This window comes from Babylonia areolata, chromosome 6 (assembly GCF_041734735.1).
Source record: "Babylonia areolata isolate BAREFJ2019XMU chromosome 6, ASM4173473v1, whole genome shotgun sequence".
Taxonomy (NCBI): Eukaryota; Metazoa; Mollusca; class Gastropoda; order Neogastropoda; family Buccinidae; genus Babylonia; species Babylonia areolata.
Genome location: NC_134881.1, coordinates 14868751 through 14892907, shown reverse-complemented (window position 1 = coordinate 14892907; position 24157 = coordinate 14868751). Strand labels below are relative to the sequence as shown.

Here is a 24157-nt window from a genome sequence, read left to right as displayed (position 1 = left end):
ACTTTCACTAGCAAAATATGTATCTGAGGCATATACGGAAAACGTCCATCATCGGTCCAAATACTCATTAGTCAATTAAAAATTAGTATGGGTTCTATGAGAAAAAAAAAACAGACAAAAAAGGAAGGGCTACATTTGGATGGTCAATGTCGACATTGTAATTATTTGATGTGTTCGTACTGATATGATGTGTATCGATGTTACATGCGCAAATATTTTTTATATGATTTATCTGTACTTTGTTTTATGTGTACTGTCCAAAGCTTGGAGACGAACGACTGAAAAAAAAGCAAATTACCCCCAGTCACATTTACTTTCAAGCTAATGACAATGTGCCAAAGTGTCGCAAATCTCTTATTAGTTTATGTTGTTTCAATTCTGGTTTCGCGTTGGGTTTTTTTTTTTTTTTTTTTTTTTTTGGGGGGGGGGGGGGTTCTGTTCCATTTCATCTATTTGCACTATTTTGTTTTTATTTGTACCTACTATGTCACCAGAGCTTTGCAGCTAATCACATTAAACATTTCAGTGTTCAATGTTAAGTGTTCAGTGTTCTCTCTCTCTCTCTCTCTCTCTCTCTCTCTCTCTCTCTCTCTCTATCTCTCTCTCTCTCTCTCTCTCTCTCTCCGCTCTCTCTCTCTCACACACATTTACTCATTTCTTGGGGTCTTCTTCATACCTTTTCTTTTGACATGTTTCCCGTTCGAGGGCTGGAGAAAGCAATTGTTTGCTTTCTCTAATGCTATCGGAAATAGAATTCCTTCCTTTCCGTTCATTCCTTCCTTCCTTCCTTCCTTCCTTCATTCTCTCTCTCTCTCTCTCTCTCTCTCTCTCTCTCTCTCTCACTCACTCACTCACTCTCTCTCATTACTTTATTCACATACATTATTGTCATGAATGCAGGTATCATGATTATGTACTTGTAAATGCTTACTGTGCAACTGAGTGTATTTGAATATCACGTATGTTTTTCTATAACCTTTTGTTATCTTGTGAACACTTTGATTTCATTTCTCTTTGCCCTGAGGGCTGGATGCAAAAAAGCATATGCATGCTTATTCCACTTCCCTCATTAAAAAAGATTCGTTCGTTCGTTCGTTCGTTCTTTCTCTCTCTCTCTCTCTCTCTCTCTCTCTCTCTCTCTCTCTCTCTCTCTCTCTCTCTCTCTCTCTCTCTCTCTCTGTGTGTGTGTGTGTGTGTGTGCGTGTGTGTGTGTGTTTGAGATTTTCTCTGTCTGTCTCTCAGATTCTCTCTCTGTCCCTCTGTCTCTCAGATTCTCTCTCCCCGTCTCTATCTCCCCGTCTCTCTCTCTCTCTCTATATATATATATCTCTCATTTTCAGTCTCTCTGTCTCTCTCCCCTCCTCTGTCAGATTCTCTCTCTCTCAGTCTCTCTCGTGTTATCTCCCTTCCTGTCCTACTCTCCCTCCCCTCATCTCCCCAGTCCTACTCTCCCACCTCCATCTCATCCCATCTCTCCCCCACCCCCATCCTACTCACCTCACCCCATATCCCCCACCCCGTCCTACTCACCAACCACCCCCCTGTCCAACTCTCCCATCAAACAATCTCCCACCTGTCCTACTCTCCCATCTCCCCCACCCTACTTCCCCCTCCATCTCCACCCTGTCCTACCCCCCCCCTTCCCCCATCTCACCCCTGTCCTACTCTCCCATCCCCCATCTTCCTCCTGTCCTACTCTCCCCCATGCCGATCCACCGCCGTCCTACTCTCCCATCCCCCCATTTCCCAGCCCAGTCCTACTCTCCCATTTCCCCCACCTACTCATCCTCCCCTAGTCTCTCATGCCCATCCCCTGTCCTCCTCTCCCTCCCCCCCCTCCTCCCCGTTCTACTCATCTACCTTCCATCTCCCCCCTGTCCTACTCTCCTGTCACCCCCCCCCTCCCCCCGTCCTACTCTCCCTTTCCCCTACCACCCCCACCTGTCCTAGTCCCCCCCCCCCCCACCAACCACTATCTCTCGCCTGTCCAACTCCCCCGATTTCCCCCTCTCCGATCCCCCCCCCCTATCCTACTCTCCCTTCCCCCTACCACCCCACCTGTCCTAGTCTCCCATTCCCCTCTGTCTCTCGCCAGTCCTGCTCCCCTTATTCCCCCTCTCCTACTCTGCCATCCATCCATTTCTCCCCCCCTGTCCTATTCTCCCTTACCCCATCTCCCACCTGTCCTACCTCCCCTGTCCTACTCTCCCTTTCCCTATCTTACCACCTGTCCTATTCTCCCTTACCCCTCCTACATTTTCCTCCAAAGAATGGAGGAGTAGAATTATTGAGTGTGATCCCCTCCTGTCCATCTCCCTTCCTATCCCTCCTACCCCATGCAGTAACCCTGTATTTGATATAATAATCTGCAGACTCTTCTCAACAGAAAGAAAGAAAAAGACGACATATTTTCCTCTAAAGAATGTAGTAGTATTATCAGTTGTGAACACCCCCCCTCACACACTATCTAACCCTGTCCATCTGAACCTTGTCCTATTCTCCCCCTGTCTTACTCTCACCCTTTGCCTATGTCCCCCCCTTGTCCTATCCCCATTGTCCTATATCACCATTCTACATTTTGATCACGATGAAGAATTAGACAGAGACAGGAGGGTGGTGTGGAGAGGGACAGATATTACTCAGTCAGTTGTCGAATATTGGCAGTAAGGGGAGTGAAGATGGATGTTCCCTCTGTTAGGCAAAGGGCAGTAATTTCCGACCAAATCATTAGGGTTGGGTTTTTTTTTTTTTTTTTTTTTTTTTTTTTTTTTTTGCATAATGACATAATCCTTTGATTTCTCTGCTTCACATGCAGTTTAACACAATGCTTGAACCAGTATACACGCTGAGAACAATTGAGTAACTTTACTGATGCATCACACCTTATTTTTTTGTCTCATATAATTTTATAAATAAGGTAATTATGCAATATTTCTTCCTTTTTTTTTTGATAAAAGGGGCGAAAATCTGACAAAATATGGTAATCATGCCAAATAGAATTATGCAAAAACATTATATGAATTAAATATAGGGCTTTAATTTCATTGATAAAGCAGTAAAGGTGGGGAAGTTAAAAGAAATCCAAGAAGGAAATATGCTAAAATTTGCTTTTAGGTGGACATTATAAGTATTTTAGTTTGGTTGGGTGGCCATGTAGTAGGAAACCGTAGGCAAAATTTAGTTATGAGTTAGGGTGACCTCTGTGGGGATCACATCCTATAATTCTACTCCTCCGTTCTTTGGAGGAAAATGTGTGGTCTTTCTTCATTTTTGTGTGTGTGTGGATGAATAGGTCAGATGGAAGGTAAACCATGGGAGGGAGAGTAGGACAGGGAGGATATAGGGGTGGAGGGAGAAGGAGGAGGGGGGGGGTTGGACATAGTGGTGAGTAGGACAGGAGGGACTGACTCAGGAGAAGGGAAATTATGATTGGGGAGAGAAGAATGGATAGAAGGCAGGACAGAGAAACTGATGGAGAGTAGCAGGGGAGGAGAAGGTGGGATGGGAGAGGTGAGGACCATATGAGATGAGGAAAAGGGTTGGAAAGAGGACAGGATCACTCACAATACTTCTACTTCCCCATTCTTGGAAGGAAAATGTATGCTCTTCATTCTTCCTGATTTTTTTTTTAAGCGTCTGCAGGTGATCAGGGTTACTGCAGGAGGTAGGAGGTAGGGCAGTGGAGGGGGAAGTCAGGTTGGGGGTAATGGGAGTAGGAGGGTGTGTGAGGGGGATAGTAGGACGGGGAAGGGGAAGACTGGGGTGGGGGTGGAGGGGTAGGACAGGGAGGTATGGGGTGGGGTGTAGGACGGGGGAGATGGGGGGAGGGAGAGTAGGACAGGGGGAGATGGGGGACAGGGGGGGGATGGTAGGGACAGTGGGGGAGGGGAGATGGGGGGGAGAGTGGGCAAGGAGGGAGATGGGAGGAAGGGAGAGGGGGTGGGGGGCATGGGGGGAGAGTGGTAGAGGGGGAGGGAGAGTGGATCATGGGGGATGGGAGAGTGGTAGAGGGGGGAGGGAGAGTAGGACGGGGAGGATGGGGGAAGGGAGAGTGGGACGATGGGGGCTGGGGGGGGGGGGGGGAGGGGAGTGTAGGACGAGGAAAGAGATGTGGGGGAGGGAGAGTAGGACAGGGGGGAAGATGGGGGAGATGGGTTGAGGGAGAGTAGGACAGGAGGAGATGAGGCAGTAGGACAGGGGAGAGAAGGTGGGATGGGAGAGTAAGAGAGGTGGGGTGATGGAGGAGGGAGAAAAGGACGAGGGCGAGATGGGGGTTGGGGAGTAGGACTGTGGAGGAGATGGGGGTGGGAGAGCAGGACAGAGGGGTGAGATGGGGGAGGGAGAGTAGGACATGGGGAGTAGAAAGGTGGGAGGGGATCACACCCAATAATTCTCTTCTTTGCAGGTCTCATTCACTCCCCCCCCCCCCCCTCCCTTTTTTAAGAAGCATCTGCATGTGATTGTGTCAAATGGAAGGTTGCTGCAAAGAGTAGGGGGATGGGCAGTGGAGGGGAAGTCGAGCTGAGGGTAACGGGAGTAGAAGGGAGAATAGGACAGGGGGAAGATGGGGGAGATGGGTTGAGGGAGAGTAGGACAGGAGGAGATGGGGCAATTGGAGAGTAGGACAGGGGGGAAGGTGGGATGGGAGAGTGTGAGAGGTGGGGAGATGGAAGAGGGAGAGTAGGACCATGTGGGAGATGGGGGAAAGGGAGAGTAGGACAGGAGGGAGGGAGAGTAGGGCGAGAAAGTGGGGGTGGGAGGGAGGGGGGCGAGGATGGGAGAGTGGGAGAGGGGGGAGTGGGAAAGTAGACGGGGGCATTGAGGGAAAGTTGGACGTGGGAGTAGGACAGGTGAGAGATGGGTGGATGGGAGACTAGGATAGGTGGGGTGGTAGGAGAAAGGGAGAGTAGGACGGAGGGGGGGGGGGGGGGGGGGGGGAGGCGGAGACTAGGATGGGTCGGGTTAGAGTAGGACAGGGGGGAGATGGAAGATGGATGAGTAGAACAGGGGGGCGGGTGTGGAAGGGAAAGTAGGACAAGGGGGAGAGAGAGGGATGGGAGAGTAGCACAGGGGGAAATAGGATATATTAGGACAGGCGAGAGATGGGGGGGGGGGGGGGGGGGGGGTGGGGGTGGGGGTGGGTGTGTGTGTGTGTGTGGAGACTAGGATAGGTGGGGTGGTAGTGGCAAGAGGGAGTAGGACGGGAGGGGGGGGCACAGCACCACCCATTTTCTTTTTTTCCTGCTTGCACTTTTATTTGTTTTTCCTGTCGAAATGGATTTTTCTACAGAATTTTGCCAGGAACAACCCTTTTGTTGCCATGGGTTCTTTTATGTGTGCTAAGTGCATGCTGCACACGGGACCTCGGTTTATTATCTCATCCGAATGACTAGCGTCCAGACCACCACTCAAGGTCTAGTGGGGGAGAAAATATCGGCGACTGAGCCGTGATTCGAACCAGCGCACTCAGATTCTCTTGCTTCCAAGGCGGACGCGTTACCTCTAGGCCATCACTCCACAGTGTCATAACAATGCCTGTTGGCTCAGTTGGTTGAACATTGAGCTCACAATCAAAATGTTGTGAATTCAAATCACAGACACCCAATACAAAAAAATTGCCATTCTCGCTGCCCATCTTCATATTTATGTTGTCATTCTTGTGGTGTCAGTCTATTATTGGATCGGTCCACTTTCATTTTCCTGTAATGGTTATCCTTACTGACCAGATCTTCTGAGCTGGATGTCAATGTAAAACCCAAATCAAGCAAAGCTTTCATAATATATCCTGGCTTCCACAAGGTTTAAAAGATTCAGACACAGGCAGTGTTAGTTGAAATTGGATGACCCTCAGCTGTGTGGTTCCCAGTCTTCCCATCTGAACCCATAGCACATCCAACTCTTAGTAGAAGCCAGCCACAGGCCAAAATACCCAACTCTGATGGGGCTCAAATGTGCTACCCCAAAGCCATCAGTCCACATCACTACCTACTTTGCTATGGTGGAGGTCATGATGCGAATCTTTACATTTTAATTCAAATTGACACTGACCAATCTCAGTTACATTTTTGCTCTTTTTTGCTTATCTTTTTCCATTTTTCAATTTTCTCATGTTAAAAAAAACAAACAAACCCAACAACAAAAAACCAACCAACCAACCAAACAAACAAAAAAAAAAAAACCATGAGAAAAAAAAAAAAAAAAGATGGTGGAGGGTGAAAGTTGAGAAGATAATTATCCCGCTCGCAGCGCCACATTGGAAAAAAGGGGAAGGGAAAGGCCAGAGAAATAGGGGGGGACACTATAACCCAAGAATAAGCAGCACTCATTTCCTGCCTAGCAGTTCCTGCTATGTCCCAAGTATCCTTAAGCAGCAAACAGCCCTAAATTAAGCACACCCTACATTAAACAGCCTACAACCCCCATCAAGGATTCTCTTGCACTTCTTTCACTCAACCTGTGCCAGGTTCCATTTCTTTAAGAATTAGCTTGTGCACACTAGTTTTATCCCTTCCAACATACTGTGCTTACTAATTGCAAACTACAACACTTCCCAAATGGATGAACTAAAAGTAACCAATCTTGGGCCTGTCTTAGTGATGCTTAGTGAATGATTGACACATTCACTACTCTGTTCTGATTCGGCTTTTCCAGCAGTTAGTTCTGATTCGCTACAATTCAAACCCACTTCTACTACACACACGATGTGATGAAAAGTTCAACATTCTACATCAAAAGGAGAGCAGAGGGGGTGATGATACAAACTGTGGGTATGATAGTCGGCCTTCTTAAAGATAAATTTAGCAAAACTTTTCTGACATACCGACATCTACTTCAAAAGACTACAAGGCGTGAATCTCGAGGGAAACAGGGAAGGGGGATATAAAGGAGAATGGGAGAAGGAGAGGAACAATCAAACGCAGCGAATACCAGATCACCTAACCAGATAAACACCATATTTTCATAAACTGTGCCCAATCATTAGGTCAGTGATCACTGAACAGACTCCATCAGCATGGGGATTACCACTTCAGCATAACTGCACACCACACTGCCTGCACCAGCAAGTACCTCAACAGCTGGGCCCAGTGACTGAGCAAACTCACTGACCAATGACAGCCGACTTGGGAGTGAAAGTGGGGGGTGGATGCATGGTTGTCAGCACAACCTCAAGGCAGGGAGATGAAATGTAAGAGTGGGGCGGGATTAAGGGATGAGGGCGTGGGGTGGGGGGTGGGGAAGAGACAGGGTGAGGTGGTGTAGGTGACACTACCTGCACAATTTAACACTTGATAAACCAGTTTCCCCAAATTACTCATTGTTGAAGTCAGTTTTCTTGAATAAAGCAACACAGTAGTGATGGCAGCCATATTGGAAACTGACACTTCTGAATTTTCAGGAACTGCAAGGTTTGATTTCTGGTATGTCCAGATATGTGTATGCCTATAAAGTCTAAAATAGTTTTTCTCTCTCACACACACACACACAAAAGGGATAAGTCATTTACATATTGTTTTTATTTCTGCATAAAAGCCATGACACTGCCAATGCATACAAGCCAAGACAGTTACAAAGCAGAATCTTTAAAACAACAATGTTTATAGTTGGTGGGGTTAGCACAGCTAAGAGAAAGGATTTAGTGATTTACATTCAGGTACTTCTAATAAAAAAAACAAAAAAACAACTTCAACAAGAATGGACTTTCAAGATCAAAGAACATACCTGTTCATTGAATAAACCACTGAAAAACTTTCTTTTAAACTATCTGTGCTTATCACTTAAAAGGTATAACATAAGATGAAAAAGAACTGAAATGATTTTGGTTTGGGGACACATTTCTGATCTGAAAACTAACTCAAAACTAACCAATAACCAATTTCATATCAAGAGATAAAACTGAATGCTGCAATTACATTCTTTCCAAAATGTTTCATTGAATTCATGACCATGAAGCCTATGTGCCATAACTTTTTGAAGTTTGTGATGCACATATGCCTAGGTCACTGGGATGAATGATTATCATTTGTAAATCAAAAGAAATTAGCACAAGGTGGGCATGGGAAGAGGAAGGAGACTGAGAGAAAGAATATATAAAGCTATATAATATGATCACAACATATATGTACTAACAATTTGTATAACAACTGCAGCATGAATCATTAACTCCATCATAAAAGTGACACTAACTGGCCCATGTAATTTTTTTTTCAACACTACTGACAACACTCAACAGTGCCCACAGTGTATCAACAAAGCAGAATTCCCACACAAACAAATACCATGAAAAAATCTAACATACAGAATATGAATATTACAGACATGCTCAAGCACAAAGAGCGGTCAACAAATAAACTGAGACAGCAGCAGCAATACATTGAAAGCCAATTTTCAAATACATTCATTATAGTACATCAGATTTGCGTTGTTGATGATTCATCTCACAAACGTTATGCTGCCATTGGGTATCTTTCACTGTCCTGAATGAATGAATGAATGAATGAATGGTGTGTGTGTGTGTGTGTGTGTGTGTGTGTGTGTGTGTTCATATATCTCATTCTCTCCGTCACACTCCCTCACATGTATACAGACTTAAAACTATTAGGGCTTGCACATGAGCATATACGAAATTCACAAATTGGTACTGAAGTAGACAGTAAACATTTAGATAAACTTTCTCAAGTTCCAATAAACCGGACTGAACAAACATTTTGGTTAGCAGTGTATTTTTCATACATTTCAAACAGCAGGTGCACATTTTTGCCATGCCTTTTATTTTCATGGAATAACTACATATGTTAGATCCTTCCTTTGTAGGTGAAAGCTCACCCTGTTCAGACTTCAGTATGGAACAGAAAACTGCCTCCTCACTGCTCACATTACATTAATCAGTCATCTTTGGTTCTCCCAGTACTTGTAGATCCTGAGAAAAAATAGTTTACCACAGACACACACAGATTACCCAATCAGGAAAATAACAGAGACTGATTCTATTACACATGTCAAGAAAAGTGTATCTGCATGTTCGTGCACATGTGTGCCCTTTTGAATGTGTGTGTATGACAGCATGTTTCGGTGTCTGCACATATATGTGTACAGTGTCAGTGGACGTGAGCTTGTATGTGTGTGTCACCTTTATGCACACATGTACAACATCAGGCAATAGGAAATACATTTGCTGAAGAGGATAAAAAAACAAAACTCAACAATAAATCGATTATTAAATGCCCTATATTCATATGTACTTCTCACAAATTATTCAAATAATATAACAGTCCTTTGTTGGAAAAAAAAAAAAAAAAAAAAAAAAGAGAGAGAGAGAGAATTAAACAGCAACAATGACAACAGTTTCTGATAGCTTGTTTTTTTTGTCATCATGATCACGGACATGGCTTCAAATCAGAAATAAAAACAAAACAAATATGACTGCTTATCACACCAACTTTTCTATGATCACAACCATTTTGATGAACCAATAAATGAAAAGCCGAACAACAACAAAACCGAACACTGACAGAGATTAACCTCTGCATTACTGATCTAATAATGCACTGAGGCCCATGGTTCTTATATTATCTTAACTCTCTCCATACGAATGGCAAAAGAGACAACGTTAACAACGTTTCACCCCAATTACCATCATCAAAATATTGCAAGTGGAAGGCTCTTATACTGAAGAGGTGAATGTTGACAAAGAATACCACAATTCTGACGACGGAAGCTAAAGGTTGGGTCATTCAGACACCCACTGGACATCCGAGGGGTCTGTGTAGAGGAGAAGAGAGGACTGGCCATACTGAGTGAGTTAATCATTTATTAAAAAACAAAAAAAAAACAAACCATAAACAAACATCAAGGAGAGTTTAAAATTTTAATATTCTCACTATTTACCTACTAATGCACTCAAGCCAATGGCTCTTTATTCAATTTATATATTTAAAAAAAAAAAAAAAATTTTCACTCTAAAAATCAAGATAGGAAAGTGATCAACACATGAATTGAGACTTTGTCACCTGTCAGATTTTGTGTGAAGATTTATACCCAGTGCATCCTTGTCCTATGGCCTCAGTTTTGTCACTTCTAAATGGACTGCATTTTTCAGGAGTATGAGAAAGATCCGCTCTTTTCAAACACAGTATGAAAACATTCTTTTTTCTTCTTCTAAAGCAAATGAAAATCTTTTGCAGCTTTGGCATATGTTCTGTGTGCACACACACATATATATATATATTTATACACACACACACACCTATATATTCATGTGTGTGTGTGTGTGTGTGTGTGTGTGTGTGTGTGTGTGTGTGTGGACATGCATGTGTATGCGTATGTGGCTGGTTAAAGCTGAGAAAACACAAAGACTTTGCTGGGGTATTATTTAAAAGCAGTTTTAATAGTCATTCATTCATTTCTTAATGTAACAAAATGAACAGAGACGGTATTTCAGTTTCAGTTTCTCAAGGAAGTGTCACTGGCATCATCGTGTTCAAACAAATCTATAAAAGCTACACATCTGCAAGGCAGATGCCTGACCAACAGCATATCCCAACACGCTTGTCAGGCCACGAGTGCATGCATATGATATATTTGTGTACTTATCTGAGTGGATTTCTTCCACAGAATTTTGCCAGAGGACAACCCTTTGATTGGGGATGGGTGGTTTTTCAGTGTGCCAAGTGCATGCTGCCTACAGTTTATTGTCTCATCTGAATGACTAGATGCTCAGTTTGATTTTCCAGTCAAATGGAAATTAACAAATAATGAGGCCAGGAGACGATATGATTAACAAATAGTAAAGAGTGGTAACTCGCTCCATTACACAAGGTACACAACTTCAAGTCAGTGATGCTTACGCTACCGATTCAGCTAGCACACAGGTAAATAAAAGGTACATTGGAACAAACCCAGACACTTCCTCAAAAAACAAGGAAGCGCCGGGCCTGTTCTTATACCAATCATTTGACATGTGCACACAGCAGCAAAGACAGAAGAAATGTGCAAACACAAATTAGCTTTTTATTCAAGACAGGCATAGCCTCTTTAATCCTGAATAAGCCACACAGATTTTCCAGTCAAAGTTCTGAGAAAGGGCGAGACCTAAAATCAAACCCAGATCCCCAGGGACACAGACACTGTATTGGCAGAACAGCGTCTCAACCTTTCTGCCACCACTGCTTGACTGTATGCATCCTTCACACAACCTGTCTGGATATGTGGAGTGATGGCCTAGAGGTAGCGTGTCCGCCTTGGAAACGAGAGAATCTGAGTGCCCTGGTTCAAATCACGCCTCAGTCGCCAATATTTTCTCCCCCTCCACTAGACCTTGAGTGGTGGTCTGGACGCTAGTCATTCGAATGAGACAATAAACTGAGGTCCTGTGTGTAGCATGCACTTAGCGCACGTAAAAGAACCCACAGCAACAAAAGGGTTGTTCCTGGCAAAATTCTGTAGAAAGATCCACTTTGATAGAAAAAAAAACAAATGAAATGCATGCAGGAAAAAATGCAAAAAAAGCATGGGTGGCGCTCTCAGTGTAGCGACACGCTCTCCCCGGGGAGAGCAGCCTGAATTTCACACAGAGAAATCTGTTGCGACAAAAAAAGAGAAATACAATACAAATATGATTTTGAAAGGACGTAGGAAGGATGGAAATGAAAGGAGAAACAGGGAAGGTGGGGGGTCAGGCAAGAGACCACTCGACACAAAGGGCAGAGATCCTTCATACCTTCAAACAACGAACAACACATTACTACATTGTTCTATGCTTCACAGAAGACAAGTACAGTATGCATAGTCACAAGAGCAAATAACTTTTTTTGGGGGGGTCCCAGGTAAAATGTGTTGACTACTTACGACTACTGGCAGCTTGATACAAACTTTTTAAAAATTTTTTATTCAACCAAGATCAGACAGACATTTAAACAAAATCATAAAAAGGTCATTGTCAAAATGTCACAAAGTGATGTCTCTGCAGGACATGTATTGCAACGGAGAGAACAAAGACTGGGTCTGTGTATTCACTAACTTCATGACTGAACAAGCTTGCAGATACAATCACATCAACGGGCAACAATCATTGTGCTATCATTAACAATGTCAGGTTTGACTCAGGACCTGTACAGGTAACCTTGAAGCTAACTGAAGATGTGTATGAAAAAAGAAAAAAAAGAAAAAAAAAAGTGGTAACTTAATTTCTCCATTTACAAGGTACAAAAATGCTGCTTATGCTACCGATTCATCCTTTCAAGTCGATACAGAATTAAGTAAATACACTCAAAATACTGAGAAGAAAACATACAATCACAGTCATGTATATTCTGCTCTACATACAATCATTATCTCATAAAGATCCTCTTTACATACAATCATTATCTCATAAAGATCCTCTTTACATACAATCATTATCTTATAAAGATCCATCTCCATCAAATGCAGTCTTCTTAAAGTCTCTCCCTCAACCCTTTTGACTATTTTTTTCTTTTTCCTTTGAATTCTTTTTTTTTTTTTTTTAAGGCCAGTCATGATTCAAGAAGCTTGGAACAAAAAATTGTTATGTCCAGTTGAAGACTGAAATTAGAACCGATGCACATAAAAGCACTTAAGCTGTTCTGGGATTTTTCCCCCCACTTCTTACTTTCAATATGATAAAAAGAATACTGGGATATTTTTCTCACTTCTTACTTTCAATATGATAAAAAGAATACTGGGATATTTTTCTCACTTCTTACTTTCAATATGATAAAAACAGTAACATTGTAAAGTGTATGTGAAATAGTTAATGTCAAATATGCAGTGTAAGACCCATAGTACATAAATCTAGACTGACTGACTGATGTTTTGTTTTTGTTTTTTTTGAAAACCCAAGTCCAGCTTGAAGGCTGAATTATTTCTGTTCCACTAACCTTTCTGTTGCTTTCAAAGGGAAGACTGAACATAAAATGACATACTTAGGGGAGAAATCATATGCACATACATACTGATGGGCACAAACATACATTGGGGAGAAATCATATGCACATACATACTGATGGGCACAAACATACATTGGGGAGAAATCATATGCACATACATACTGATGGGCACAAAAATACATTGGGGAGAAATCATATGCACATACATACTGATGGGCACAAACACACATTGGGGAGAAATCATATGTACTTACATACTGATGGGCACAAACATACATTGGGGAGAAATCATATGCACATACATACTGATGGGCACAAACATACATTGGGGAGAAATCATATGCACTTACATACAGATGGGCACAAACATACATATGGGAGAAATCATATGCACTTACATACAGATGGGCACAAACTAAACAAAAGCATTGCAAGTAACTATTGTTTCTCTGGAACTTATAATGGAAAACAGTGTACCACACAAACAACAATCACAGTGTACAAGAACTGCTGGCAACTGTTCACCTAGAGCACATTACTGTCTGATTAGAGAATCACTTGTAAATATCTGAACACATGCCTCTCATCATTAACACACACAACAGCATTCAACACATCTTGATCAAAATACTGTACATCTTCCCATCAGATAAAAATTCTGCACACCCCCAACAACTCTGTTCTTATGTCAAACGGCATATGCCAGTAACATCAAAACACGAACCCTCCTTGCTTTTAAGCAAGGGAACAACACACCATGTACAACACATGAAATATGCCACATCGAATCATCTTCACTGTCAGTCGGCTGCTTTGAGTTAGAAAAACAAACACCTGCTGCTTTCACACGTATATAGGCTGAGCATGGAGATGAGCCTCCTGAATCTCACGGACCAGCAGGATCCGTGTCAGCATTTTGGTCATGACTTCCAGACTGATGGGCATGGTGGAGTACCACACAGGGCTGTCTGGCACACAGCTCCGCTCCGGCACCGGGTAGAAAATGTCGCTCCGGTTCTTGATGCTCTCTGGACTGAAATGGAAGAAAGGGATAAGGGTACTTTGTTACTAGTAGTGTGTGTTCAGCACTGGCACAAGTAAGGTTTTTTTTTGTCTGTTCAGTAATTTTTCTGTGTTCTTTTTCCATTGCAGTTTGCTGTTTTTATATGAGCCGTTTTTGTTATTTTTTATTCATCAATCACTCAATCAATCAAATCACTTAAATGTTGACATAAAAATACAAGGAAAACCGGCTTGTGGGTGACAGGATAATGTAAGACAGTACATAATAAAAATAATGTTTTACATATACATAACTGTTATTTTATAGCACACTCAAAACGAAAGAAATATAATACTGAAAATCACACATTAATTCTCTCTCACAAATTCTCCAACTTCTCCACCATCCCTGATCGCCATCTCCCCCTCCCCCACACCCCCTCCACCTTAGGTACCCCACGCATGGGTCCCATTCCTCACCATCTCTTGCAACCCCTACCCATACTCCTCACAGCGTTTTTAAAGTCAAAATATACCAATAGTACCACTTTTGTTAACTCCTTAAAAAATACTAAACACATGTTTCTCACATAAAAGGAATTTCATGTAAAAGAGCTAAAGCATTTAACACACTCAAATACATATAAAAAAAAATTATCAACCATAACTGTAATGCATACACGCTTGCCCGCACACACACTGATGTTTATGAAATCAGTTTTGAATTTTATCGTCATGAGGAGGAAACTGCTCTTGCAAAAGTATTGTGCAGCATTGTACAGTGCAGTGCAGCTGACAATGGTATTCATGTGTTAGTACGTGTACATGCATAAAAGTGCCACTTACTGAATAACATATATATTACCCTGGCACAGCTGAAAATGAGCTTTACTTTTGACAAACAGTTGCATGTATTTCCCTCAATTTATCATCTTTTTGGGAGGGGGGTGAAGAGGATTTGGGTGGGGGTGGGGCTGGAGCTTAAAAACTAAGAGGAATATTTTAGGCCTTCACTCATTTGAGTCTACTTACCATTTGGATAAGTAAAACTCATAAAGCTTGACCGGGCATCGAAGAGGGTTCTCCTGATTTTCTGTCACTTCATACACAGGAATTCCGTCTTTGCTGCCTTTCTTTGTGGCACTGGTTGGAGCTGATCCATCTGAAAAACAAATTTCCATTCTGCCAGAACAATCTGAGGTGATTCATTTCATATGTACTTGGCAGTGCTACTACTTCCGCAAGCACAGAACCACTTTGTATAGTCAAAATCCCATCTGGAAGTCCACAAAGACTTCAATGACAGAATAAGAAACAAAAACAAACACACACACACACAAAACAAACCCAAACAAAAACAATAAAATAGAATCCAGCCATACTTTGTTCACCCTCTGACCTTTCTTCGCAGTGCTGACGCTGTAGTAACGCAGGGAGACACTGCGTGCTGGCTGGCCCCCTTTGCCTGGCTGCCCCTTCTTCCAGTACTTGAGGATGTGGGCAAAAGACAGCTTCATGTGGTCCTCAGGGGTCTTCAGCATGAAGTACTTGGTGTGGAAGTAGATCAGAGTGTTGAGCAGTACATACGGTGAGTGGGCACCCAACTGCTTGCATTCCCACAAGTGTTCCTCTTCAATTCGACACACCATCTGACCTGGAACGGGAAGGAAGAAAAGAGAAGATGTTATCAGGACAGGTGTTCTTCTATATGGAATTGAACTGAGTGTCTAGTCATTCAGAGGAGATGATTAACTTAAGTCCTGTGTGTAGAAAGCAGAAAGCACTTTATGCACTGAAAAAGAACACATGGCAATGAGAGTGCTGACCTCTAGCAAATCCTGTAGAAGAAATCCACTTGCTATTTGAAGAAATCCACTTGCCGGGTGGCAGCGAAAATTCAGATTTTATTATTTTTTTGTTTAACAAAATAGGTGTTGGTTTTCAACTTTGTTTTATTTATTTTATTTATTCCTTGCAGAAAGCACTGAGGTAAATACCAAGACCAGTAAAATATAAAAATATAAACAACAGTAGACTTTTCATGTCTTAAAACTTGTATTCTTAAAAGCAGCAAATTTTCGCTGTCAAACAGCTTCTTCAGGCAAGGGTACAGAAGTGAAAGCTTTACAGGCTGGTAAAATAGCAACCAGTGAGTAAAAAGCCAGGTAAAACTGGGCAGGTAAAAACATGCTGCCTGCAAAACATATATAATATACATATATATATACATATGCATGCACTTAAGGCCTGACTAAGCATGTTGGGTTATGCTGCTTCTCAGGCATCTGCCTAGCAGATGAAGTGTAGCTTATATGGATTTGTCTGAATGCAGTGACGCCTCTCTGAGAAACTGAAACTGAAACTGTCAACATTGAGCACATAATGATTACATTTCCTGTTCATTTTCCTTCAAGAAAATGATACTTTTACATACTTTGAGTCCTATTTTTATTTTTGTGATATTTTATTTAGACGAGGATTTTTTTTTTACACCAAATTACAAACAGTTCCAGGAGTTAAAGGGGAGGAAAAGAAGAGACATTATTGGACTGGCATCTGTTCATAAAATGAAAAGTTTGGCAAAAGTGATGGTAGAAACTGAAGTACAATTCCTACCTTTTCATGGAGAAACAAATCACACAAGCACAGTGTAAAATATTGCAAATGCCACTTATTAAACTTATCAAAGTAGACAAAGACAGCGAACCGATTAACAAGCATCTTGACTGATCATTTGATTAGATTTTCCCCCCACATTTACTGGGGTTAGGGTAGAAGTAAGGAAGGCTAGGCCAGACCCTTAGAAAAAAACACAATCACTACTGAAGCAGGATTAGTAACGTTTGGAGAGGAAAAAGAGGAGGGTGGAAGTGAAGGGAAAGTAATACAAGCTGTATGATTTTTACACAGAAGGTCGGTCTGCATGATGTTAGGACTGTGCTATCCCTATGCTGCTAGTCCCTTCCCAATGAAAAGTAACGCTGCCACACAAAGAACTGAAAAGTAAAGCCTGCAACGCTGACCGGATAAACAATTTGGACAAGACATTTGCACTGCGACTAGTTACCTGATGCATTGAATTTGGGCTGACACTTGGACAGGATCTGGGTTAAACACTCTGTGAATCTTTCATAGTAGAAGTCTGTGAAGATATTGTCGATACGTCCATTCTCAAACAGGTACTGCTGAATCCCTGATAGAAAAAAAACCCCAACAACAAAGACACATAAAATTACTGCATTTCACCTTTTTCTTCTGCCACACATATATATATATATCCATATCACACACTATATCTACCATTATGCCCATGAATATTTTCCTTCTCACAAAAGAACCAGTTCGTCATTGTATCATGCTGTCATACTCAAGAAAAAATAAAACAAAAAGAAATTGCATTCCCACAGTTCTACATGAACTTTCTCATTTCAGTTCTGTTGTTGAAAAGTTGATTTCCCACAAAGATATGTTCTGTTCAACTTCAACTACATTTGTCAAAACCGTTTAAAAATCTGTATCTGTTCCCATAACATATGTATCTACAAGTAAACACAAATGCTTTTTGCCAGTATCATGCCTATTCTGGATGCCAAACTATGTCACATACATGTTTCTTTTTTTGAATATATATTTTTTTGCACTGAAATAACAAAAGTTCAGACTGAGTTGCCCTTTATCAGAAAACAACAGAGTCTGCACTAGTCGGTCACAGTAAAGTATGTGTAGTTAAACAACAGATTCATCAGTACAAAAACTCCTTTACACATCAGACAACATACAGTCCCAGACTAACCAACCAAAGAAGAACTTCATTATAAAAAAAAATCATCACAAAGAATGTCAAATGAATAAACTAATATTCTCTTAATATCGATGACACATCAAATTAACAATTCTGTACTTCATGCACATATTTGTAAATACTGCTTCACTGGTAACAGCACATTGTAACTTGGACGGATATTTTTGAGTGTGTTAACTTACCAAGACATAAATAATAAATGCTGTCCGGCGAATACTCGTCCCCATTTGGCTTCCGCACCTCCTTCACAAAGAGACACAAAGAAAAGTTCAATTCGTCTGCTGTGCACTGCATGATGTCTGTCTTGAACAGTTTCACACGCCCACACCCTGGCTTCATGTTCCGTTCAATCTGATTGTTCTTGAACAGCACCCAATGTCTCCAGGCATTGACACCGTAGGTGAACTTGAGGTGGTAGTTGGCATCTGCTGGGGGAGGAGGGGGAGGTGGTGGTTCCTGCCGCATGGGGATGGGTTCAGGCTGGGGGACCTGAATGCGGGGTCGTTTGGGGGGTCGTCCAGCACCCCCTCTGCGTGCCGTGCCTCCACGTTTTCCGCCGCGACGATTTCGAATCATCTCCTCCTCCTGGGCGATGGTATCTGGCGTGATGGACCTGGGCGGCTGTGGAGGAGGCTCTGCACAAAAATGTTTGTGAATCAACAGTGAGCCATGGCTATCCCGCAAGTACTGAAACTAAACTGATCAATGAAAGCTGTATCATATGAAAGCCAGATTATAAGTTTCTGTACTGTTTGTAGCTATACATTTTGAAGAGGAGCCATTATTTTGTCCATCTGGACGAGGCAATAAACCAAGGTCCTGTGTGCAGCATGTACTTGGCGCACTGAAAAGGAACTCATGGCAACACAAGTGCTGTCCTCTAGCAAAATTCTGTGGGAGAAATCCACTCTGATTAGTACACAAATATTTCTGCATGCACTGAAGGCCTGGCTCAGCACACTGGGTTATGCTGCTGGTCAGGCATCTGCCCATCAGATGTGGTGTAGCATATATGGATTTGACTGAATGCTGTGATGCCTTCTTCAGAAACTGAAATAGAAACTTTGAAAAAGTAAATATGAAACTTTGAAGAAGAAGAATATGGATTCACCAATTATTTCAAACAAATGCCAAAAGTCACAATTTCATAACAAATAAATGAACACAGAAATATACATCAATGGCATTTCTGCCATATCAACACGAAGACATAAACAGAGGAATTACAACTGCCATACAAAATACTGCTCATATTTTCCTTCTTTCTTTTTCTGTTTCTGCCTTGACAATAACTCCTGTTGGTGTAAACAAGCAGCAGAGACAACAGCCATGAGAAAAGCGCCATACCTGTGTTGACAGGAACAGCCTCCACTGCAGACTCCAGGTCAGTGATGGGTCCTGACATCTCCTCAGCCATTCTCAGTGCCATGGAGATCATGTCTTCTTCACCGCCTTCCTCCTCTTTGTTGCTGCTGAGCGGCATAACATCAGCATCATCGTCGTCATCAGCTGGAAGCAACCTCTTCCTTGACCCTGTGATTTGAGTTCGGACGTATCTTAATTACTGTTTTCATTCTGCTGAGAAATATTGAAAAAACTTTGCAAGTAAACAGAGTATGAAATCTATACTGCCAAAAATTGCTTTCTAAAAATACTGCAACCTTCAAATCAATAAATATTCTCCGTTTAATGCAGCAACACTAAAATATGCAGCTAGATTGCAATATAACAATCTTCCAAGTGGCTGTACATCCATGTGACTGTTTCAAACACACACATAAAATAAGCAAACAAACAAAAACACACTCACTGTTGATTTCAGGCAGCACCTCCTCATCAGATTCACTGTCTGAGCTGTTCTTGCCGTCTGCAGACACAGCCGCTGCCATCATCAGAAGCTCTGCCTCCAGAGGATCAGATGGAGTCTTCTCTCGGATCTCCTGCAAATATCATTACCTCAGGTAAAATATAAACCCCACCAGAAGTAACACTGTTTGATAATCTCTGAGCAACACCTGTACGACACGCCTATTTCTGCATAAATAAATATTTCCAAAAGATTAAAGGCAACTTACCAGTCTCAGTTTGTGCACTTTGGTGAAAGAATCTGAAGAAAGAAGTCATTGGCATACTGCATTCACCACTGACCCATTGTGCATTTTGACATAGAAGTAAACTGTGTACTGTGGAATTCAACATAATGTATAAGACTGAAAACATAAGACAAGCCCCCGAAAAGTCATTGGCAGAGTCATAGGTACTGCACTGAGAAACTAACACACACACACACACACACACACACACACAAACACACAAAGACAAACCCCCACACACACTAACCTTGATCTGTTTCAGGATGCCATTAGCTGACTTCCGTGTGGTGGGGATGAAGATAGGGACGGGGATGGGGATGGGCACAAAAATGGGGGTGGGAGCGGGGGCAGAGTACATGGCCATTGGAGCCGGCATGTACACTGGTATGGGTACAGGGACCAGGGCTGGCTTCTGCTTCACCTCATCTGCAACAACAGGTGTTTGGTGCCAACCATTACAATTAGACTGTAAACACCCCACCCCCCACTAAACTTGAGTACAGCTGCCTAAATGGCAGAGGGAAAATAAAACAAACAAGCATATGCATCAACAACCACTTCTTTTTCTGCGTTCGTGGGCTGCAACTCCCACGTTCACTCGTGTGCACACGAGTGGGCTTTTACATGTATGACCGTTTTGACCCCGCCATATAGGCAGCCATACTCCGCTTTCGGGGGTGTGCATGCTGGGAATGTTCTTGTTTCCATAACCCACCGAATGCTGACATGGATTACAGGATCTTTAATGTGCGTATTTGATCTTCTGCTTGCATATACACACAAAGGGGGTTCAGGCACTAGCAGGTCTGTACATATGTTGACCTGGGAGATTGGAAAAATCTCCACCCTTTATCCACCAGGCGCCGTCACCGTGATTTGAACCCGGGACCCTCAGACTGAAAGTCCAACGCTTTAACCACTTGGCTATTGCGCCCATCATCAACAACCACTGATGCACATGAGGGAAAATGTGAGTTACAACTCATGGATTCAGAAATAGAATAAGGAGATTAAAAGCAATTGTATTCACAGTACAAATCAGTGTACATGTTGCAGCCTGCCTGCAAGAACCGATGCTTTTATCAGTTAATTTTTGTTTGAATTAAAATCAATATTCATTATATTAATTATTATTATGAAAAAAAAAAAGTGAAACTGAATACTAAATAAAAAAAATCAAAAAAGAAAAAAAATCAAAATAATAATCTAAAAAACAAACAAAAAACAGTTATAACATAAATAACTAAAGTTAGAAACAGATTTCACTGCAATGAACTTGAAGAAAATGTTGTCTGTTATATGGGACAGTGAATACTGTGTAAAGAAATGTCTACCCAAAAAAACCCAACAACTCATTTTGTGTGAAACATTACAAAAATGAGTCAAGGCATAGCAAACGTTCATTTATGAAATATCTTTACTCGCTGACCTTTCAAGGCACAACAAATGTTCATTAATGAAGCATCTTCCCTCCCTGACATTTCAAGGCACAACGAATGTTCATTAATGAAGCATCTTCCCTCGCTGACCTTTCAAGGCACAACAAATGTTCATTAATGAAGCATCTTCCCTCCCTGACATTTCAAGGCACAACAAATGTTCATTGATGAAACATCTTCCCTCCCTGACCTTTCAAGGCACAACAAACGTTCGTTAATGAAACATCTTCCCTTGCTGACCTTTCAAGGCACAACAAATGTTCATTAATGAAACATCTTCCCTCGCTGACCTTTCAAGGCAAAACAAACATTCATTAATGAAACATCTTCCCTCCCTGACCTGTCTGGCACTCCTTGCTTTGTGTGTGCGGCCGGCATGAGGTGGCCTTGGTCTGCACAAAAGGCTTGCACAGGATGGACTTGTTCTTCATAGGTTTCGGTGGTGGGGGCTGGATGATGATCTGCTGCTGTACTGGAGCTTGGCTGCTCACGCCTGTTGTCTGCACATCAGCAACACTTAATGTTTTCCTTTACTGTTTCATGCACAGCTTCTTTGGTTATCTCATTTTTGGGACATGCCTGTCTCAGCCTCCCACCTTATCCTTCCCCCCCAACCGCCCACCACCACCCCCGATCCTGACCTTGCCAACACACACTGCAAACCCAAGCTTGTTTTTTATATAGTCTATATTTTGATAATTCTGGTAATCATGTTAAAAACAGATTATTTCATCTTTCAAAATTCATCTCCTTCAGATTTGCTGCTTGACTGATGCAAGGAACACACACTGTAATATGAATGACTGATGTACTGTTTGCTGTCTGTGTTAAAAGCATGCATACGACTAAAAACTCAAAGACGAAGAAGAAGAAAAGAAACCACCTGAAGTATTCCACAGTCTCAATTTCTTTCAGAACGTCTCTTCTCCAAAGCAGCATATTTAAAAAAAATTTCTTAAAGGATTTGTTTGCTTAGAATGTACCTGTACATTAATTACCAATTAGCACTGCAATGAAGTATATCTATCAGCGTCATTTAAATATAAGAAATAATGGACACAAAAGGAAATTCAAATTCGAATGACCTAACAATGAAAAAAAAAAAGATTATGTTTTCAGTAACAATAAAAATCCATTGTTGTTAAAGAATGAGTACCTGTATATCTGAAACAGATAATGTTTGTAATATGAGGAGAATGGCGGCCGTTGTCAATGATTAATTACCTCCTGCCGGGAATTGTGTTTCATTGGCAAGCAGATGGCAGTCTAATGGAGAGACGTCTTATTACTGAGTTGCTGCGAAAATCTTGGGCCCAGATGAGCAAACAGAGAAGCCTGGTTTGCATCAGTTTGACATGGTACAGTATATGGCACCAAATTCCAAGTATTTACTTCATAAAAGATAGAAACAGTAATATACAAATGTAATAGAGGATCGGAGAAAGAATTACGAGAAAGAGGGAGAACGAGACTCATGGGGGTATTGTATTTTATTGTATTGCATTACTCTTTTTGTCACAAAAGATTTCTCTGTGTGAAATTCCGGCTGCTCTCCCCGGGACAGCGCATGGCTATACTGACAGCGAAACTGTTTAACATTTTTTTCTGCCTGTGATTTTATTTGTTTTCCTATTGAAGTGGATTTTTCTACAGAATTTTGCCAGTGACAACCCTTTTGTTACCATGGTTTTTTTGTTTTTTTTACATGCGCTAAATGCATGCTGCACACAGCACCTCAGTTTGTTGTCTCATCTTAATGACTAGCATCCAGACCACCACTCAAGGTCTAGTGGTGGGGAAGAAAATACTGGTGACTGCTGCTGTGATTCGAACCAGTGCACTCAGAGATTCTCTCGCTTCCTTGGCGGACGTGTTACCTCAAGGCAAACGCTCCAGTGGGTATGGAGAAAGACAGAGAGGGACAGACTGGACTGAGAGACACACTGAGAGACACAATATGCAGACAGGCAGGGAGGCAGGCAGGCATTTACCTTGACAGACTGGTTTGCTCCACCAACCATGACTGGCATCCCTGTGCTGTTCTTGATGTTCACCTGCTGTTGTCCACCTGTGAACCGTAAACAACTGTAACTTGCTTTGTTCAGCCTTGCTTTGTTCAGCCTACCTTCAACCTTTCTTTCCTTCAGACACTATGGATACTGCTTTCTCTTTTCAGCTACATCTTTTCAGATTCAAGTCAATGTTCATATCAACTGACACACTGCGAAGGTATATTTTTCTTTAACAGGTGTGATAACATTTTGTGGTATTGGAAAAGTACAGCACTGATTTAAGTCCTTTACAGAGGTTCATCTTCAGCATGCTCATTTCTGGTAGCATATGTCGGTATCATAAAGATTAAAGAGATTATTTGTATTTGTATTTCTTTTTATCACAACAGACTTCTCTGTGTGAAACTCGGGCTGCTCTCCCCAGGGAGAGCGTGTCGCTACACTATAGCGCCACCCATTTTTTTGTATTTTTTTTTTACTGCGTGCAGTTTGATTTGTTTTTCCTATCGAAGTGGATTTTTCTACAGAATTTTGCCAGGAACAACTCTTTTGTTGCCGTGGGTTCTTTTACGTGCATTAAGTGCATGCTGCACACGGGACTTCGGTTTATCGTCTCATCCGAATGACTAGCGTCCAGACCACCACTCAAGGTCTAGTGGAGGGGGAGAAAATATCGGCGGCCAAGCCGTGATTTGAACCAGCGCGCTCAGATTCTCTCGCTTCCTAGGCGGACGCGTTACCTCTTGGCCATCACTCCACTTAGGACATGATGGAGGAAAACAAACACGTTTGTTCATGAATACAGTTAACAATAAATGCCCATTGTTGATGTTTAACTGTTTGGAGACAGAAACCAGAAGTTCTGATCCCAATCATACATTTACCTGGACTTTTAAGTAATCTCAAT

General features: G+C 42.0%; 1 protein-coding gene across 2 annotated transcripts in view; it reads right to left on the bottom strand.

Annotated features, from left to right (window-relative positions):
- Nucleotides 1–7502: 7502 nt before the first annotated feature.
- The window catches only part of LOC143282766 (uncharacterized), a 38188-nt gene continuing 21533 nt past the window's right edge, over nt 7503–24157 (bottom strand). For both annotated transcript variants that reach the window (XM_076588524.1, XM_076588525.1), the window contains exons 10-19: nt 23230–23306; nt 21579–21738; nt 20047–20225; nt 19517–19646; nt 19054–19239; nt 17889–18341; nt 16972–17097; nt 15304–15558; nt 14937–15066; nt 7503–13935 (exon numbers count right to left, since the gene is read on the bottom strand). In XM_076588524.1, coding sequence (XP_076444639.1) covers nt 13746–13935; nt 14937–15066; nt 15304–15558; nt 16972–17097; nt 17889–18341; nt 19054–19239; nt 19517–19646; nt 20047–20225; nt 21579–21738; nt 23230–23306 — 1886 coding nt within the window. In that variant the 3' untranslated portion in view covers nt 7503–13745. The remainder of the gene's footprint in view (nt 13936–14936; nt 15067–15303; nt 15559–16971; nt 17098–17888; nt 18342–19053; nt 19240–19516; nt 19647–20046; nt 20226–21578; nt 21739–23229; nt 23307–24157) is intronic.